This window comes from Sturnira hondurensis, unplaced genomic scaffold (genome assembly GCF_014824575.4).
Source record: "Sturnira hondurensis isolate 20B ecotype Veracruz unplaced genomic scaffold, ASM1482457v3 Scaffold0008321, whole genome shotgun sequence".
Lineage (NCBI taxonomy): Eukaryota > Metazoa > Chordata > Mammalia > Chiroptera > Phyllostomidae > Sturnira > Sturnira hondurensis.
Genome location: NW_028080952.1, coordinates 99,537 through 118,453, shown reverse-complemented (window position 1 = coordinate 118,453; position 18,917 = coordinate 99,537). Strand labels below are relative to the sequence as shown.

General features: G+C 36.5%; 2 protein-coding genes across 2 annotated transcripts; one reads left to right on the top strand and one right to left on the bottom strand.

Moving 5' to 3' along the window:
- Positions 1 to 7,708: 7,708 nt before the first annotated feature.
- LOC118992727 (olfactory receptor 51H1-like) lies at positions 7,709 to 18,565 on the top strand. The gene is made up of 2 exons (XM_037054689.1): positions 7,709 to 8,635; positions 18,524 to 18,565. Exons 1-2 carry the CDS (start codon positions 7,709 to 7,711, stop codon positions 18,563 to 18,565), a joined length of 969 nt encoding a protein of 322 aa, XP_036910584.1.
- Positions 15,006 to 15,956, bottom strand: LOC118992735 (olfactory receptor 51H1). Its single transcript, XM_037054699.1, has one exon. It carries the CDS (start codon positions 15,954 to 15,956, stop codon positions 15,006 to 15,008), a length of 951 nt encoding a protein of 316 aa, XP_036910594.1.
- Positions 18,566 to 18,917: the final 352 nt, after the last annotated feature.

Sequence of the window (18,917 nt, the reverse complement as noted above, 5' to 3'; positions counted from 1 at the left end):
CTAAGAAGGGTGGAAATGGGAGGGAGGGGGGAGCCCGGCGGGGGTGGGTTGGGATGGGAGTAATAGAAAACTGTACTTGAAATATAATTAAATAAATTTAAAAAAGAATTTAAAAAAAGTAAGTCACAGTCTAGGAGTCAAAATTCACAGTTCACATAAAAAACAAATGCTTTTAATGCAAAATATACATTAAGAAACCCAATAATAAAAATGGGGAAAAGATTTAGACAGTTCACCAAAGAAAATATATGGCAAATAAACACAGAAAAAAGGGACTCAACGTTATTAGTCACTAAAGAAATATGAATTAACCCTGGTGGTGTGGCTCAGTGGATTGAGTGTTGGCCTGTGAACTGAAGTGTTACCAGTCTGATTCCCAGTCAGGGCACATGCCTGGGTTGTGGGCCCAGCCAGGTCCCCAGTGGGAGTTGTGTGAAAGGCAACCACACATTGATTTCTCTCTCTTTCTCCTTCTCTTCCCCTCTCTCTAAACATAAAATGAACAAAATCTTAAAAAAGAAATATGAATTAAAATGACCCTGATGAGGTCTCACTATATATTAGGAGGACAAAAAAAGGCGGGGTTGGGGGAGATCATTAAAGGTGTTGGTTGGAATGTAAAGCCACTAGGACTCCTGTACAATGCCAGGGTATATCCACATAGTGGCATGACCATCCTTAAAAAGTTTGATATTTTTTATGAAGTTAAACAGCTTAGCATGTGACTGGGCATTCCACTTTTAAGTTTTTAGTCATGACCAATGAAAACTTATATACGTGTACAAACCTCTACGTAATACTTACAGCAGCATTTTAACTGAAGTTCCTTCAACAGCCAAATTAATAAATGGAATATCATCTATATCCACATAATGGACATCTATACCATATACTGTTTAGCAATAACATGGATAAATATCAAATGCATTAAGTGGAAGAAGTCAGGGTTCAAAGATTACATCTGCATAATTCTGACCAAAATTCTAAGGTCAGACAACAGACCAGCAGCTGTCAAGGGCTTGTGGTGGGTGGAAAGGCTGACTATAAAAGGGAATGAGGGAATGTTTAGGGGTTGATGGAACTCTTCTGTATCTGTATTAGAGTGGTGGGTATTTGACTCTGCATTTTTAAACTCATGGAATTGTTCTACAAAAAGTGAATTTCAGTGGATGTAAATTTAAAAAGCATTAAAAAATAAACTCTCATGAGACCATTTGCCAATTTAGTGTAAAATTTACCTTTCAAGGCTCACCCATGGTTTTTTTTTTACATTTTTCCTCTCTCTTCTATTTTCTCATTGTATATTCCTTGCTTATTTTCTGCTCCTTTCCTTTTTTTTCCTCCTGTCCTTTATTACTGTCATTTGGATTGAAGCATCTGTGCCAAATTCTAGTAATCCAGTTTTTCAAATACCACAGAAATATATTGAGAAAGAACATGTTTTGAGGAAAAAGATGCTCTTTCATTAATGCTAAAATGTATCTTGATTTCATAAAAACTGCTTAAAGATAGACAAGTTATATTGCACAGTCTTACAAATTATTTGCAACTGTTTTCAACTTCTCATGATTATGTTTTTTAATGAGGCTTTCATACAAAATCAAATTTAGGTGGCAATGAAATCATTCAACTAGATATAATATGAAATCTGTCAAATTCAAATTTGGTTAGTTTCAAATGTTATTAGAGTAATCTTTTCTAAAGAAATTGACAAGAGAAAGAAGAAATAGGAAGAAACAAGAATAAGCAAAGAAATTTATCTTATGTGAATAAGGAGGATATTATTGGAAAAGCCCACATAGGAGAAATAGAAGGTCTGAATTTGTATGGCATTGTTAGTACAGAAAGAGAAAGACAGTATTAAAATATTTCAGGGGTAAATTATTAGGACTTATTATTTATTTGATGACATATTTATTTTCCTACTTTACATAGCTAGATTGACTGAATGCAACTGACATACAGAAAAAGGTGTAGAAGAGAAAGCATAAATTTGCATAAACATTGTTTTTAAAGTTATGGATTTGTTGATTTTGATAAATATGTGTGATACAGAGGTAAAGATTATGATGGCCACCAGGATATGTATATATATGCATGTGCATGTTGTATGTACATACATATCTGAAACTTAACACAAGAGTCAATATCAGAGATACAGATTTGGAACAAATCTGCTTATATATGTAGTTGAATAAACATGTGTGTGTGTGTGTGATCTCCATATTTATAATATGAACAAATTCTTGAATATACGTAGATTCAATTACCAAGGAAGAAGGTGAATGAGAAAAGCAATTTGTGAGATAGAAGATGAAGTCAAAGACATGAGGAATGAAGTAGGGTTACTATTAAACCTGCGAAGAGGCAATTTACTTAATTCTGGGAGGATAAAAAATGGGTATCAATGTATTTCAAAAAGGAGCTGAGAGAGGTGGATATTGAGAAAGATCGGATCAAAGTATCACAATTTTCTGAATGAGTATGGGGAAGATTTCATCATAAAACATGATGGGAGTAAGATTGGAGTGGGGTTAGAAGTGTGGTGAATATTTGAAATTGTTTTTGTAAAAATTTTTATTGTATTTTTTCTATTACCATTTATCCTCCTTATACCCTTTTTCCACCTCCACCCAACTTCTCCCCACCAAAATTGCTTTTGATAGAAATATGATTAATATCCGATCAAGATAAATTCAAATAATTAACTAAAGATTCTCTAAACGTATAGGATCATGCAATCTGATTTATTGCATAGTCAGTCGCTATTCATTTTCAGCTTTGAAGATGTTAACATAGTAAAGGAGAGATTGTAACATTTGTTTAGTCTTATATTTGTGCTGGTAGTATATGACAGAAAGTTAAAAGAAATCAGAGTCTGAGTGAGATACAAATTATCACCTTGTAAAATTAAAAAACAAGAACAAAAACAAAAAATGATGTTGGCTGAGAAACTGGAATAAAGTTATAGTGATTCAGTTACTCCAAAACCTTGTCAACGCAGAAGACAAATATAGTAACATTATGAGTTAAGCATCATAAGATGACACATAATGAGAAGTGAAATACAGAGGTTAAAATATAGCAAGTAAAGCAATTCCACATTTTAATTACTTCAAACAGAATTAAAAGAATGATTTTTATATATGTTGTAGAGATAATTTTTATTTAAGTTTAAAAGCTAAGCACTTGGAGAGTCTATGGTTTTGAAACAGTAATGTACATTACTATTAAGTTACTCTGGGACTGTTGTGTAGCTAAATGGTGAATAAGAGAGTTTAGTATATGAGCCTCAGTTTATGAGCATTTTTTCTTTACTTAGTCGTGGTAACCTTCAGGATCCAGGAAGTCCAAAACATGCCTGGAACAGTGAGAATCCCCTGTCTTGTTATTTCTATGCCAAGTATAATTTCTATAACCAAATTCTTACAATTACATCAAGAATCTAGGTCCACTGTCAGTGAGAGTAATATTCAGTTTACTGGAGTACTGGAGTAATGAGGATTTATTAGGGTTATGTGATGAAATTATAAAGCAAATGTGATAAATTACAGAATTGATAGAACTTAGACTTAACATTAGATATTATGATGATTATTATTAGGGCTGCTGTTGATATTTTATTATTCAGAGGGCAGGTAGGGATAGTGATATTACCTGAAAGTTGTGGCATATTCAGTCTCTTGACTGATTGGGGCACTGATTAATGACTTACTCAACGACCACCTGCTTTTCTTTTGCATGGAGCATAATAGTACTGATAAGGTTAATAATGAAAACTGACTAATGCAGGAGAGACATCAGGAAAAAAATATTCATTAGGGAGTCCTTTTAACTTTTGAGTTCATAAGAAAATGGGATGGGAAATCATAGAGTCACTCTTCTTTGCCGTATTTGTGTTCATTAGTTTTGCTGTGTTTTGGGACAAATAAAGGCAACTATTATTTGTTTTAGGGCGTGGGAAGAGTGAAGTAGCTACGATGGCCCTGAGAGACTGTGACTGAGCACTGAGCAGCTTCCGGAACTCCCCAGCGGCACCCTGTTTGTTGTATATGCCTCAATACGATCTCATTTCCTAGACATGAGAATCTAGGAGGTGATTTTACAGCCCTGGAGAGACTCCTCAATCTTGGAGCCTCAGGGAATATACCCTTGTTCGAGTAGATCTGTGAAACTCTCCATGGTATGGTTTGGGGAGGGGTTTTAGAGCAGCTCAGGAAATAAAACTGCTCATCTGGGTGGTGGCGATGGTTTTGCCAAGAGAGCCTCAGATACCTTAAGAATCATCTCCCACCTGGGGACACTCTTAGCAACTAGGTAAGTTTTAGGGCAAAATCAGAGGATAAAGTTGGTCTATCAACAGAATATTGTAAGATATCAGCACTGAAATTTGTAATTGCCCGCCCCCCCAACCACTTCTTTCAATGTCCCCTTATCTCCCTTTTGCCTTCATTCTCTAGTCCAAGCACTCCATGTCCGTGTGTCCTTGGCTTCTTGCTCATTCACACCTGTTTTAAGGCACAGATGTGAAGACAACTTTTTAAACCTTATGATGAATAAATAGGTCATCTTTTTCCTAGTGACGGATAGATTTTCTGATTTTCTACAGTGAAGCATTGTTTTAGGAAGTAAGAATCTCCCAGTCACTTGAACTAATGTAGGCAGAAGGTAAATTTCATCTATAGAATACTGAGTGAGTGTTTCTATATTGGTTAAACATTGGAATTTTAAAATTCCTTTTGTCTAGAGTCCTAGAATGATTGGAGTTTGAGAATTTCCCAGTAAGAAGGGAAACTGCCTCTGCCATCAGGTGAGGAGTGCTTACAATTAATCTCCAAATCAGGAGGGTTTTTTTCCTGTTTCCTGAGGTCCTCCCTAGCTATTATACATCCTAGTATAGTGAAATACTACTCAGTAAACTTCTTTTAAGGCCAGTCCCTTTTTCTACCGTCCGTGAGCACCCATTTAGAATGCCTGGAAACCTGAAAGTTTCTCTAGTACTTACACCAAATGGAATTATGCTTATTTGTTTGCTGCTATTTATGCTATAGGAAATTTTGTAATTTTATGTTATTGTTTACCTCCTTTAATAAAGTCATGTAGCTTGTGGTAGCCTAGGGAACAGATAAAAACACTTACACAGTCTATTTTTGTTCATGACTGTGGCAATATGAACAGAAGACGATTAATGTTAAATCAAACTTTCAATGGAAACACTTGGGATCTAAGAACTTACTCTTCAGGGGATGGACTTGAACTCTGCCTGTTTTCTAGATCCTGAATAACATAAATAAAGAACATAATCTAAAGACCTATATCAAGGAGTCAGAAACTTGCCCAGAGGTGCAGTTTTGATTTGGTCTTCTCTAACTGAATCCTCAAGCCCCGTTGCACTTAACTTAATTTTTCTCAACAAGGTTCTGCCTCACATGTACCCCTCCCTCTCATATTCTCATCTGTTTTGCTACTAATGAGGTGTTTTTTTAAAGATTTTATTTGTTTATCTTTAGAGGGGAAGGAGAGAGGGAGAGAAACATCAATGTATGGTTGCCTTTTGTGCGTCCCCTGCTGGTAGTTAGCCTGCAAGGAACCAGCCTGCAACCCAGGCATGTGCCCTGACTGGGAATCGAACTGCGATCGTCTGGTTCACAGGCCCGCGCTCAATCCACTGAGCTACGCCAGCCAGGGCCTAATGAGGTGTTTGACTCAGGAAAGTTATTCTCCTTACCTAGGCTTCAATTTATTTATTAGTAAACTGTGAAATCAATTTTCACTTCTGCTATCTGTTGGACTTCTGTTTTTCTCATTTTATTTCTTTTCTCTCCTTCCCTCCCATTATCTTATTTTCTCCTTTCCTCTCTCATTTGTTTACCTCTTAAACCTTTCTCTTGTTTCTGCTCTTTCCTACAATTATTAGAAAAACTTAAATATTCTTTTTTTTCTCAAAAGCTACCAGAATACAAAAAAACTAAAACAACAATTTAGTGAAAGGACAGAAAATGTATGCTGGCAATTTGATAGTCCAGATATTTGTACCAACACCTCACTGTCTTTCCAAAGAGCAATGGAAATAAATGCATATTTTACAGAAAAAGGGAAAATTTGCTTAGAGTGAAAAATGGCTAAGGCTGGTGAAATCTGAATCAGAGATCTTTCAAAAAGCACTTTTTGGAAAATTTTAAAAACAGTTATGATACGTCTTTTTGATGCGTCATGAGCAGGGGTCATCCGGAAATGTAAACATAGCCTGAGATTGAGGCACTCAATATTCGTAGAACGGAAGACAAATTATTAAACAGTTAAAAGAGCTACAGAATTCAACTTTATTATTCTTGCTAAAATAGAATCTGTCAGTTTTCCCTTCTACCAATTGCAAAGAACTCTGACCAAAAAATTCAAAACAGACAAACAAAGCCAAAAATAGGAAAGAAAGAAACAAAATCACCAATAGTAGCAGTGAGAACATGTGAAGAAAACTTTTTATTTCAAGTAATTACAATACAAAGCACCTATTTTCTTTTCTAAGGCTTTTGCATTTTTAATACTCACATGTCCTCTGTGAGGTATTATTGCTGCCCACATATTCCATGTACAGGGCTCTACTGAGGAGTCAGGTGAACTAGAATCTGATTACAAGATGTGTGGATCTACAGTCCATATTCTTACCACATTGCCTCTTAGTCAACTCGATTCTAATAAATTGTTGAAGGCAGCTGATGTGTTTCTGAAGGCTAAACACTTCTCAAAGAGGGTCTACTCTATCTCTCACTGGCATTCATGTTTAAAGTTGACTGGCCCCATCAGGGGGCCTTTTGGAGCAAATATAGTCACTGATTCTGGCAACATAAGTATGTCTTCCAGATCCCTACTAATGCCTCTATACTGACTGTCAATCAGAGTATAACGTGCCATTATGAATGGTAACTGTGCCTTAGCAATAGAACTGCCAGATGATTCTGATTGTAACAACAACAAATTCAGGTAAAGTTAACCTATAAAGAAAATTGCTGTTATTGTTTTTCTAAGTATAATTTGCTCCCTTTCTACTAAGACTTCACTAGATTAAAGTTGACAAATACATTTCACTTCATATAACTAGAAGTTGCTGTCTGAGGTTCTTGTGTTGAGAATGACTCTAAGGCTGCATCCAGGCTCAGAATAAATGAAGGGGGGGGAGGGTCATGCTCTAATGGAAGCATAGGCATGTGCCCTACCCTACATACATGATTCATTGTATTCACAGGAGTTCTAGGCATAAGGAGTATGATGGGTGTGAATGACATCCTTTCAGGAAAACACATAATTAATACTTTATATTGATTTTTGTCTTGGTTATTGTGTCCTCGGCCTCTGATTCAACAGTTTAAAAGCTCTTGATTAAAAAAAAAGGAAGGAAAGGTCAAGAGGCAGAATTTTTGCCTAATGTATTGGCACTACAGTGTGTGCTTTAAATTTAATATGACTTATTTGTATTTGGGTGGATCTTTTTCCCTTGGCCAGTAGAAGCTTTCTCAACAGAAAACATTGTGGAGTAGTAAAGTCAGGAATTTAGTCTTCTCTTACACCCTCCCCGACCCATGTGAAAATACAATGGTTCTATTCCCAGGGAAGTTTGATTCTAATATCTTGTTTATCTCTGTGACTGTATTTTCAGAAAGCCATCCATCAAGATCAAGCTCTTTCCTCATCTGTATCTTATACAGACTTCATGGCAAATAACAACTACTCCCACTTCCAACACCTTTATTTTGTTTTAACTGGGATTCCAGGGCTTGAACAAACATACTACTGGCTGGCATTCCCACTGGGTGCTATATATGTTATTGCCCTCTTTGGCAATAGTGTCATTATCTCTACCATCAAGTCTGAATTGTCCCTGCATATCCCCATGTACTACTTTCTGTGTATGCTGGCACTGGCAGACATGGGACTTGCCCTCTGTACTTTGCCCTCTATGCTAGGCATATTCTGGTTTAACTACAAATCTATTGCCTTTGATGCCTGCCTTGTTCAGATGTACTTCATCCACACCTTTTCAGCCATTGAGTCTGGCGTGCTGGTGGCCATGGCCTTTGATCGGGTCGTGGCAATCTGGACCCCCCTCCGGTATAGCACCATCCTAACCAATGGTGTGCTCTTCAGAACAGGGGCAGCCATCTTGACAAGGGCAGTCTGCGTGGTCTTCCCTGTGCCTTTTCTCATCAAACGACTCCCCTTCTACCGCTCCAACGTCCTGTCCCACTCCTTCTGCCTCCACCAAGATGTCATGCGCCTTGCCTGTGCCAGCACCCGTGTTAACAGTCTCTATGGCCTCATTGCTGTAATCTTCACTAAGGGCTCTGACTCCCTCTGCATCCTCCTCTCCTATGCCTTCATACTCCGAACAGTAATGGCCATTGCCTCCAGGGAGGGCCGGCTGAAGGCACTCAACACCTGTGTTTCACACATCTGTGCTGTACTCATCTTCTACGTGCCACTCATTGGGGTGTCTGTCATTCACCGTTTTGGGAAGCACCTTTCACCTCTGACTCATGTCCTCATGGCGAATGCCTACCTTCTTATACCCCCTGTGCTGAACCCCATAGTCTACACTGTGAAGACCAAGGAGATACGAAGGAAGATCATCCAGATATTTGTTAGAACCAAGATTACTTCAGAGAGTTAAGGTCCACCAGGTGGAGAGAGGAAGAGTCTATTCTGTAAAAGCTCAATTATGACTATGACAAATAAAGGTTTATGTATTTTTTCACATTTCTGTGTGATTTGAATTGGGAAAAAGAAGATTTTCCTGCTCTCACAGCATACTTTCCTATTGCTGTGCCAAGCTGTTTTTTGCCCAGTAAAGGAAAAGTGGAATCTGTAGAAACAGTTCAATGTCCTGCTCTTTAGCCCTGCATTTATGACTTGACATACTAATGCTCAAGACAGAGAATATTATTAACTCCATTTTAAGTAACTCTTTTGAACAGAAATAGGCCATTAGCTTTATTCTTTCTAAACTAAAACTCATTAAATTGATTTAATTTAACATTCTAGCTCAGGAGTTAGAAATGACTTCTATCAGCTTAATAGGGAAGAGATAAACTATTCTCATTAAATAGTAAGAGAACACCTGGGGATAATACCTTATTAAATAAGAGATGAATCAGAAAAATGACCAAATCTTAAGATTAAGAATATAAGTGTATACAATTGAGCAGGGACAATGGTGTTGCATAATTTGGGATTGAAAGACTAGGGAGTTTTAGCTCTTCCATGTGTGATACTGGGTATTCTCTTACTGCAATTTTTAATTTTGAAAATGAAAATAATATCACTTGGCTTCCAGTGTTGTACAAAATTAAATTCAATCCTATGAATATAATTATTTGTAAACTTTAAAGTGTTGTACACCAATAAGAAGTGTTCAAAAATATCATGTGTAAGAGGATAAGAAAACATGTATTTATAGACTTGCCACTAAGTAATACACAGTACCTTTTACATCTTACCTTATTTGATAATTATGGTATCCCTATAAGGGAGAGTATTGGGTACTGTTTTCAAATGAACATATCAAAGCACAAAGCAATATATTTTTTGGCCTAGACTCAGGCAGGCATATTTCCTGAAGAATGATGGATACCATCTATGTTGTGGAAAACAAATAAAATGAGATAGTTAGAATGGGAAAGACACTTACAGTAGAGGTTTAAAAATAATTATGAATATTGTTTGAAGGCAAACTAGATATAGAAAGTAGAAGAAACAAGGCACATGTGTACACTGAATTATTTGTGTCCCTTTACATGGTCCAGATGACTTTTTCCAAAGGATTTACTGCTTGTTAAAATCTAAGACAAAAGACTCTTTGTGACTTGAGTGGCAATTGTAATTATCTGTTACTAAAATCAGTGGCTATTTCAGAAGTTTGTTAGGGCAGACCCTAGCTTAGTTAACATTAATTTAGTAAGAGGATGCATACAAAAATGAGTTTCTCCATTTAAATACTGTTTTCGGGTTCAAGAGGACTTACTGAATTAATCTCAGGTTCATAAAAAGAATCTTTATTATTCTTTTTTATTTCTACAAGAAACATGAGCACAATGCAGACATTCAACAAAATCAAAAAATGTAAAAAACAACATTTAAGTATTCTGGCCTCTGTAAGAAGAGCTGAGCTCTCTCACTCCTGCACCTGTTAAGAGTTTGCCCACACAGTTGCAGTCCTGAGTCTGGAGTGGGGACCACAACTCAAAGCTGGAGCTCACATGGGGGTAGGGTGCTTAGAAGCAGTGCAAACTGACCAATATCCTCAGGACTCATCTCCGTGTGGACTTTTGGGTCTTGGGTGTTTTCACTCACATGTCGTGCTTGAAATTTAATGTATGCCAAAATTTTCTAAATCATACTCTACCTTTTAGAGGCAAATAGAAATGTTCTTCATAGCCATTGTCTTTGGTGCCTTTAGTACATGGAGACTAAGCTTGAAACTAGGGTACTTATGCAGGAGTTAGTGGGTTTTCCTATGTCTTTCTCTGTTTCCTTCACTTTTCTTTACAGACAATCATAATGATAGCTGCAGCAATGGCCGTGCTAGCAATAGTAGCAATACCATCTACTAAATGATAACCACAGTAATTGATGTTTTAGACAAGGTCTCATTACTCTAAGAATTAACTCTCTGAGTGCATATATTGAGAGCAAGGGCTTAGGTGTCATATACCCCTGGGTTGAAGTTCTGGCTGTGCCACTCATTATCTGTGTAGTGTGAATAAGAGATCTAATTTCTTTAATGCTAATTGTTCTAATCTATAAAGTCTGAATAGGACTATTGTTTGAGATTAAGAGTTAATGCATTTAGGGCTTAGCCCAAGGCCTGGAAATAACAAGCACTGAACAAATATCTGTTGTTACCATTATTGTTATTATTTTCAATTTAAAACCCCCCCACACACTGAGGCAGAGAGCATTTATGTAATTTGGTTGAGTTTACATAGCAAGTAGGTGGGCACAGCCACAATCTGAAAACACATCACTACTCTAGCTCTAAGATTAACAAGCAAGGGACTGTAAATATTTGTAATTCATATAAATAAATCAAGTTGAAGGGTGATTAAGGGAAAAATATTTGATTTGTTAATTAGAAAGAAGTCTGAGCCATGGAAAACAGATTTCATGCAGTAATGGAGACAAAAGTCAGACTGCAGGAGCTAGAGAAGGTGCTGTAAAGTGAGGATGTGGATTATGCGTGTAGATGTCAGTAAAGGATTCACACTTTTTAATTTTACGATGCTATGGTCCTATCGGAAAGTGAGAAATGGTGGCATTAAAGGGCACTTTCAGATACTTGTCCCTCTTATCCCAGTGTGTGAACATTAGAAATATATTATGTGGTGGTTGGCTTTTATCCTTAGAGTGACAGTTTTCAAATTTTTGGTTATAATTCTGTATAAGAAAGTGAAAAACGATACTTCCTAATATATTTATGTTTTATTTTTATTTATTGAAAAACAACAGACAATACTATGCAGATACTACTACACTAATATCATATGTATGTAATAACACATTAAGAAAAATAAGTATTTTGGAGAATGAGATAAAATTAAATACAAATAAAATTTCTATTACTTTTTCTTTGTAGATCAATTGACCATAATCGATTCTGTCTGAGATTAATGTTTTCCATTTAGATAGCATCAATACTGAGGCCTTGGCTGATATTTGCATTCTGTGGAAACCAACAATTTTCAAGTAATTTTCATTGAAAATGTAAACTCTATATCAATTTTGAAAATTTAGTTTTTTAATTAAGTTTATTGGGGTGATATCAGTTAATAAGATTGTATATAGATTTCAAGTACATATTTCTATGATACAAGATCTGTATATTCACTGTGTGCCCACCACTCAAAATCTAACCATCTTCTATCACCATAGTAGGTCCCCTCCACCCCTAACCTATCCCACCCCTTTTCTCTCTGGTCTTTTACAATCTCTTTTAAACTATAATGCTTTATAGATTTTAGTATATAAATTATTTGTTAAGTTTATTATTAAGCATTTTATTCTTTTGGTTGCAATTGCAAAAGGAATTATTATTTTATTTCTTTGAAATTTCATTATATAGAGACAACTGAGAATGACAGTACAAAGAGAAATCCCAAGTAAACAAATTGACATTACTTCTTAAAGAACTAGAAAAAAAGGAACAAAACAACCCAAAGTCAGCAGAAGAAAGAAGATATAAAAATTAGAGCAGAATTTAATAAAATAAAGAACAAAAAGACTACACAAAAGATTAACACACAAAAGAGCTGGTTATTTGGAAAGATTAATAAAATTGACAAACCCCTGGCGAGACTCATATGCAGACTTGAGCTACCACTTTGAAAAACAATGTGGAGATACCACAAAAAATTAAAAATGAATCTGCATTTTTACCCAGTCATTCCACCTCTGGGAATATATCCAAAGAAACCAAAAGCACTAATTCAAAAGAACATAAGCACGCCTATGTTCATTGCAGCATTGTTTACAATCACCAAGATAATATGGAAGTAGTCCAAGTGTCCATCAGTAGATTAGTGGATAGAACCACTATAGGACATTTACACAAAGGAATATTACTCAGCCATAAAAAGAGAAAATTTTACCATTTGCAACAGCATGGATAGACCTGGAGAACATTATTCTTAGTGAAATAAGCCAGTCAATGAAAGATAAATACCATATGATTTCACTTATATGTGGAATCTAATGAACAAAGTGAACTAACAAGTAAAATAGAGGCGGACACATAGAGAGCAGGATGACAGCTATTGGGCGGGGGTGAAAGTTAGGGAGTGGAGGGATCAAGCAAAAAGGATAAAGAACTAATGGGCATGGACAACAGTATGGTAATTGCAGTTAGAGGGGCTTTAAGGGGGTTAAATGATAATAAAAAATATAATAAAAAATTTGAAAAATAAAAATATAAAAGACCAATATAAACAAAAACAGAAATGAAAGAGAAGTTACCACAGTCATCACAGAAATACAAAATATCTTACTCGAATACTATGAAAGATTATATGCCACCAAAGTCAATAACGCAGAAGAAATATATAAATTCCTAGAATATATAACCTTCCTAGATCAAATCATGAAGAATTGGAAAACCTAAATAGACCAATCAGCAATGAGGAAATTGAAACCATCAACAAAAATCTTTGGATGCCAAAGTCATGGGAGTGAATGGGGCCATCTTCTTGACAAGGGTCTTCCCGAAGGGCAGAAGAGCCTGGGTCCCAGGGCAAAAGGAGCTTAGCTTGCTCCCACCCCACTGAGGGTGTTTCCCTTGCCCCTTACCCCTCCCCTGGGCCTTGTACTATAAATATATAAGGAGGGAAGCGGGGGTGGGGAGGGGTTGTGGGACTGAGGTCTTGCTTCTCCTTCTCCCTGCTCCCTTGGTCCCCTATCCCTGGGACATTTGTTAAAAAATTAAAAAAAAATAATTTTAAAAATTAAAAAATAACTCTCTAAAAAATAAAAGTCCAAGACCAGATGACTTCCCTAGTGAATTCTACTAAACATTTCAAAGATTTGAAATCTCTCCTTTTCAAACTCTTTGAAAAAATTGAAGAAGGGCAATACTTCTAACACATTTTATGAGGCTAATATAACCCTGACGCCAAAACCTGGTAAGACTAACATGAAAAAGAAAAACATAACAATATATTTGATGACTACAGATGCAAAAATCATAAATAAAATACTAGAAAATCAAATACAACAATACATTAAAAAATAATACATCACAATCAAGTGGAGTTCATTCCAGGGGCACAAGGATGGTTCAACATATGCAAATCAATCAATGCATTCAATAACACACTACATTAAAAAGAGAAAGTATAAAAATCATATGATCTTATCAACAGATGCAATAAAAGCATTTGCTATGATACAACATCCACTTATTAAAACACCCAATAATATAGGTATAAAAGAAAAATACCTTAACACAATTAAGGTTATATATGATAAACCCTCAGAAAATTTAGTCTTAATCTGCCTCTCTGGAGGTGGATTACTGAAATTTCATTAGTGCTAAATGTACACTTATTGAATGGGAAAATAACCCCCCCTAGCAACTTGATTATGTAATTACTAAAATACTAGCAAAATACTTACAATAAGTATTAGTGTCAATGCAAAGGCACATTGCATTTGTCATGCTCTTCAGCACACTTGGGTGCACTGATTTCTTAAACTTCTTCCCGGTGCTGAAAGTTTTCATTTGTCCTCATACAATGTCCATCAGCAATTTTACTTGGTAAAGTTTTGCTGGATTTCTTAGTACACAGCAAAATAAACTTCACTCGTGCTGAGTCAAAACAGAAAAGCCAAAACACCAATTATTCTCTTAACTATTCTCTTAATAGTTCTGAAAACTAGAACTATTATAAGTCTGTAAAGAAGTAATATCCCTCAAAAAGAATAGGTATAAATTAAGTGACCATGGATATGTCTTTTAATTTTGTCATAGCCACCCTTTACCCAATAAATACTGAAACATAAAAATAAATGCTATTTAATTCTGTAAATTTTCTTTGCTCTATTTTAAGGAAAATAATGCTATCTCAGAAACACTGCTTTTCAGCAGTGATATAGGGCTTTTATAACCCTTATTAATGTAATTATTATTTAACAGATAATTAAAGAAAAATATTACTTAACATTATATGAATAAACACTCATGAGCATTATCTAGATAAACAGGTGATAATTTATGCTCATCTCCAGTTTCAAAGAAGAAAAATTGTGATGGTAATTAAATTATATTTTATATGTAACTCCAGATATCAAAATATATACATCTCCAAATGGAGTATACAAAGACCAAGAGTGACCTGTGTTATATCTTTACCCACACCCACAAGTCTTGCCCACCCTTGAATTCAGCCAGATGTGTATAATTTGACTGCATTATAACTGCTTAAAATGCTATTATTCTGGAACTTACATTTGATTTCATTTTCCTAGGTCCTTTTCTTTCTTCTCTGGAAGATGCAGATGATCCGCCTTCGTATCTGTTTGGTCTTCACACTGTACACCATGGGATTTAGTACAGGGGGGAGTAACAGATAGGTATTGGCCATGAGCATGTGTACTACTGGGGATAAATGCTTCCCAAATCTGTGGATCATGGTAATGCCAATGAGGGGAACATAGAAGAGGAGCACTGCACAAATATGGGAGAAGCAGGTATTGAGGGCTTTGAGCCTTTCAGCTTTGGAAGCAATGCCCAGTACAGTCTTCAGGATGAGCATGTAAGAAATGAGAATGATGAGGGCATCCAGCCCCAATGTGAAGATGACTATAATGAGGCCATACAGGCTGTTGATGCGGGTGCTGGCACAGGCTAGCCGCATTGCATCTTGGTGGAGACAGTATGAATGAGACAAGACATTGGAACTGCAAAAGGGTAGTCGCTTTATAAGGAAGGGAACAGGGAAGACCACACAGACTGCTCGGGTGAGGACAGCTATTCCAATTTTTCCAATGATACCATGGGTGAGAATGGCAGGATAGTGTAATGGGTCACTGATGGCCACAAATCTGTCAAAGGCCATGGACACTAACACTCCTGATTCTACCACTCCAAATCCATGGATGAAGAACATCTGCGTGATGCATGCATCAAAGGAAATCTCAGGGGCATTAAACCAGAAGATGCTGAGCATGGAAGGCAAGGTGGACATTGAGAGACTAACATCAGTTAGAGCCAAGATGGAAAGGAAGTAGTACATAGGTTCATGGAGACTCTGGTCTACCTTGATGACAGCTAGGATGGTACCATTTCCCAGGAGAGTTAGTGTGTAGAGAAGTCCCAGGGGAAAGGCCATCCATGGGTTTTTCTCTGGCATTCCTGGGATACCTGTCAAAATAAAACTATGGGGGTTGACAAGCGATGCATTCAAGTCCATCATGGTGTTCTCATTACCAGGTGAGGCTGTATTCTCCCTTGTAGCTCAGAGCTCCTAAATTAAAAATATATTTTCATATAAGTCAGATAAATGGCTTTATGAATAGAAAGTGGAACAATGGAGGGGAGAATTAAATTTAAAAAACCAGCATCTAAGAAATTTTTGTGTCACTGTCTTTTTGTTTCCTGGATAATCCAATGGGATGACCTCCCTTCCCTTGGACTTAATATGCTCATCTGAAAAATTAAGATAAGACTATAACCCTAGTGTTTACTCAGTAAAACATTTGGATATCTCCTCTTTTAAAAGCTCTGAAGGTTTGGCAGAAAAAAAGCAGCAGCACCAAAGAACTTAATACATAGGGAGTGTTGCTAAATAATCAAGTGAAAACCCACCAAACTCACATTACCACACACACAGCTATTCACATTCCATTGCCTTTGCAAACCCATGTCCACACGAATCCATCTATGTGTGACTATATGCATGTGTTGAGCTCTGTCCAGAAAAGGTCTAGCCATTGTTAATATAAGGAGAATGGTTTGTGCAACATTAATGTAACCTTTAAGCTAAGGAGAGTGGACTGAAATGCACATGCATGAACAAGGATGACTTCTCTGTACTAGTCATTGAGGGGGGATAGACGCTGCTGAGTGAGAATGTGTACTGTGTGGCTGTCACATTAAAAATGAGCCCTGGCTGGTGTGGCTCAGTGGATTGAGCACGGGCCTGTGAACCACACGATTGTGGTTCAATTCCCAGTCAGGGCACATGCCTGGGTTGCAGGCCAGTTCCCAGCGGGGGACTTCTGAGAGGCAACCATACATTGATGTTTCTCTCCTTTTCTCTCCTTCCCTTTCCCTCTAAAGATAAATGAATAAAATCTTTTAAAAAATGAGCAAGTAGAGCAATGAATCTGCATCAAATTTTGTGTTGTGCTTGAATATTCCTCTACAGAATCTATTTGGATGATTGAGAAGGCTGAAGCTTTGGGCAACTGGTGATTGATAGTTTCATCACGACAACATGCCTGCTCATGCATCACATCTCATGCAGAGATTTTTTAGTGAAACATCAAATCACCCAGATGACTTAGACTTCCTATAGATCAGATTTGATGCCTTGTGACTTCTGGCTTTTCCCAAAACTAAAGTCACCTTTGAAAGGGAAGAGATTTTAAAACCTTGATGAGATTCAGGAAAATATGACAGGGAAGCTGATGGTGACTGGGAGAACTGTGTGAGGTCCCAAGGTGCTTACTTTGAAGGGGACTGAGGTATCATTGTCTATGTACAATGCTTTTTGTATCTTTCATCTTCTTTAATAAATGTCTCTATTTTTCATATTACATGGCTGGATACCTTCTGACCAAACTTTGTATATGTGTGGTCTCATACACATGTATGTGTGTGTATATATTCTTCCACATGAGTAGGTGTATTTCACCATGTTTATAATACCCTACATTTATACATAGACACTTCAGTGAATAAAATTGTTCAAATTAATATTTAATCTTTACAAATCTTAACAATTTTTAAATTTCCATAACCTCATTTTAAAGTAGCAAGGAATAGAGAATGAAGGTTATTGACCCACAGACAACCATGCAGGAGATATGAAAGTAACCACTCACAGGATTTTCATTTTGAGAGTCTCCTAACTCACCAGAAACTTGAGATCATTCTTCAAACCTCTTCTTTCATCAAATAGCATTTAATCACTTTCAAACTTGCTGTCAAAACATCTGAAATAATTATCCCTTTTCTGCATTTTATATAGCCATTAAATAGTACAGCTCACTTCTCCCAGGCTAATTGAGTGTTATTCTTGCAATAATTCTTTATTCTGTATTCAGAATAAACTTCTAAAGTTTGGAATATAATTTATTCTTTACAAACAAAAGATAATTTAAGGGCGTCTGTTGTATAGAGGACAGAGTCACAAATTCTTAACAATCGCAGTAAGGCATGATTCAGCCCCTATTCACCTCTCTAGCACCAAGTTCTCTCTCTCATACCATTTCTCTCTTCATTGGCACCCTCAATCCAGCCAAATTTGCAGTGTTTAAGTTCCTGGGTCTTGCTAAGATAATTCCTGATACAGGGTTTCCACATATGTTCTTCTCCGTGCCTATGCCTTTCCCCATCTCTTTCATAGCTCCTCTTTGCCTAACCAGAGCCTATCTGTCCTTTCTAAGTAAGCTTTTTTCAAATGCCCACTGCCCTTTAAGACTCCTAAGTATGCTGTTTTCACATTCTGGGCTTTTCTTCTTATAAATTAGTACAGTTAATTAAACTGTATAAATATTTATTTAGTGTCTCTCCTGCTAGAAGTCAATTCCCTGAAAGAAAGAAATATTTGTCTGCTCATCACCTAATAGATCATATTCTAAGCATATAATACCTTTTTCATGTGTTGAAAAAAATAATAAAACAATGAATAAATTAATACGGTGACCGAATGTTGTTCTTTTTTCCAGAAGTCTTGAAAACCCTCAAGTTCCTGTCTGATCTTCTTCATATGGGTTGAAAATTATTAACCAAGAGAAAAATCTGTTTTTATTTTAGGGCCTAGAAAAAAAGCTTAAATTAGGAGTTTTTGAGAGGTAATACAGTGTCTTCATTCTAAGGTAGGTACCTGTTTTGAGAAGGAAGAAAGAAAAATCTCTTAACTGTTCCGGGAATGCTGAGCTCAGGTGTGGCAGTGTGGGGGCATGGGTAGGATCCAGTGCACCGTCCAGGTGAACTTTCCTGCTCACTTGCCTCCTGTTTCCTTGCTGTTTGTGAGACAATATTGCGAAGAAGTTATTTTGCAGATTCTGAGGAATCATTTACAGATAGTACAGTACACTTACAAAGGTTGTGTTGTGTGTTGCAAACAGAATCCAGGCCTCTTTCCTGATAAATCACATTGCTCAGATCTAAACAAAGCAGGCTGTGGTGGTAGTCTAACCCTCTGGCT

Coding starts and splice junctions, on each gene's coding strand:
- LOC118992727 (XM_037054689.1), top strand. CDS start 7,709: ATGGCAAATAACAACTACTCCCACTTCCAACACCTTTATTTTGTTTTA. Junction 8,636..18,523: donor GGAAGATCATCCAGATATTT/GTTAGAACCAAG, acceptor TTTTTATTTTAG/GGCCTAGAAAAAAAGCTTAA.
- LOC118992735 (XM_037054699.1), bottom strand. CDS start 15,956: ATGATGGACTTGAATGCATCGCTTGTCAACCCCCATAGTTTTATTTTG.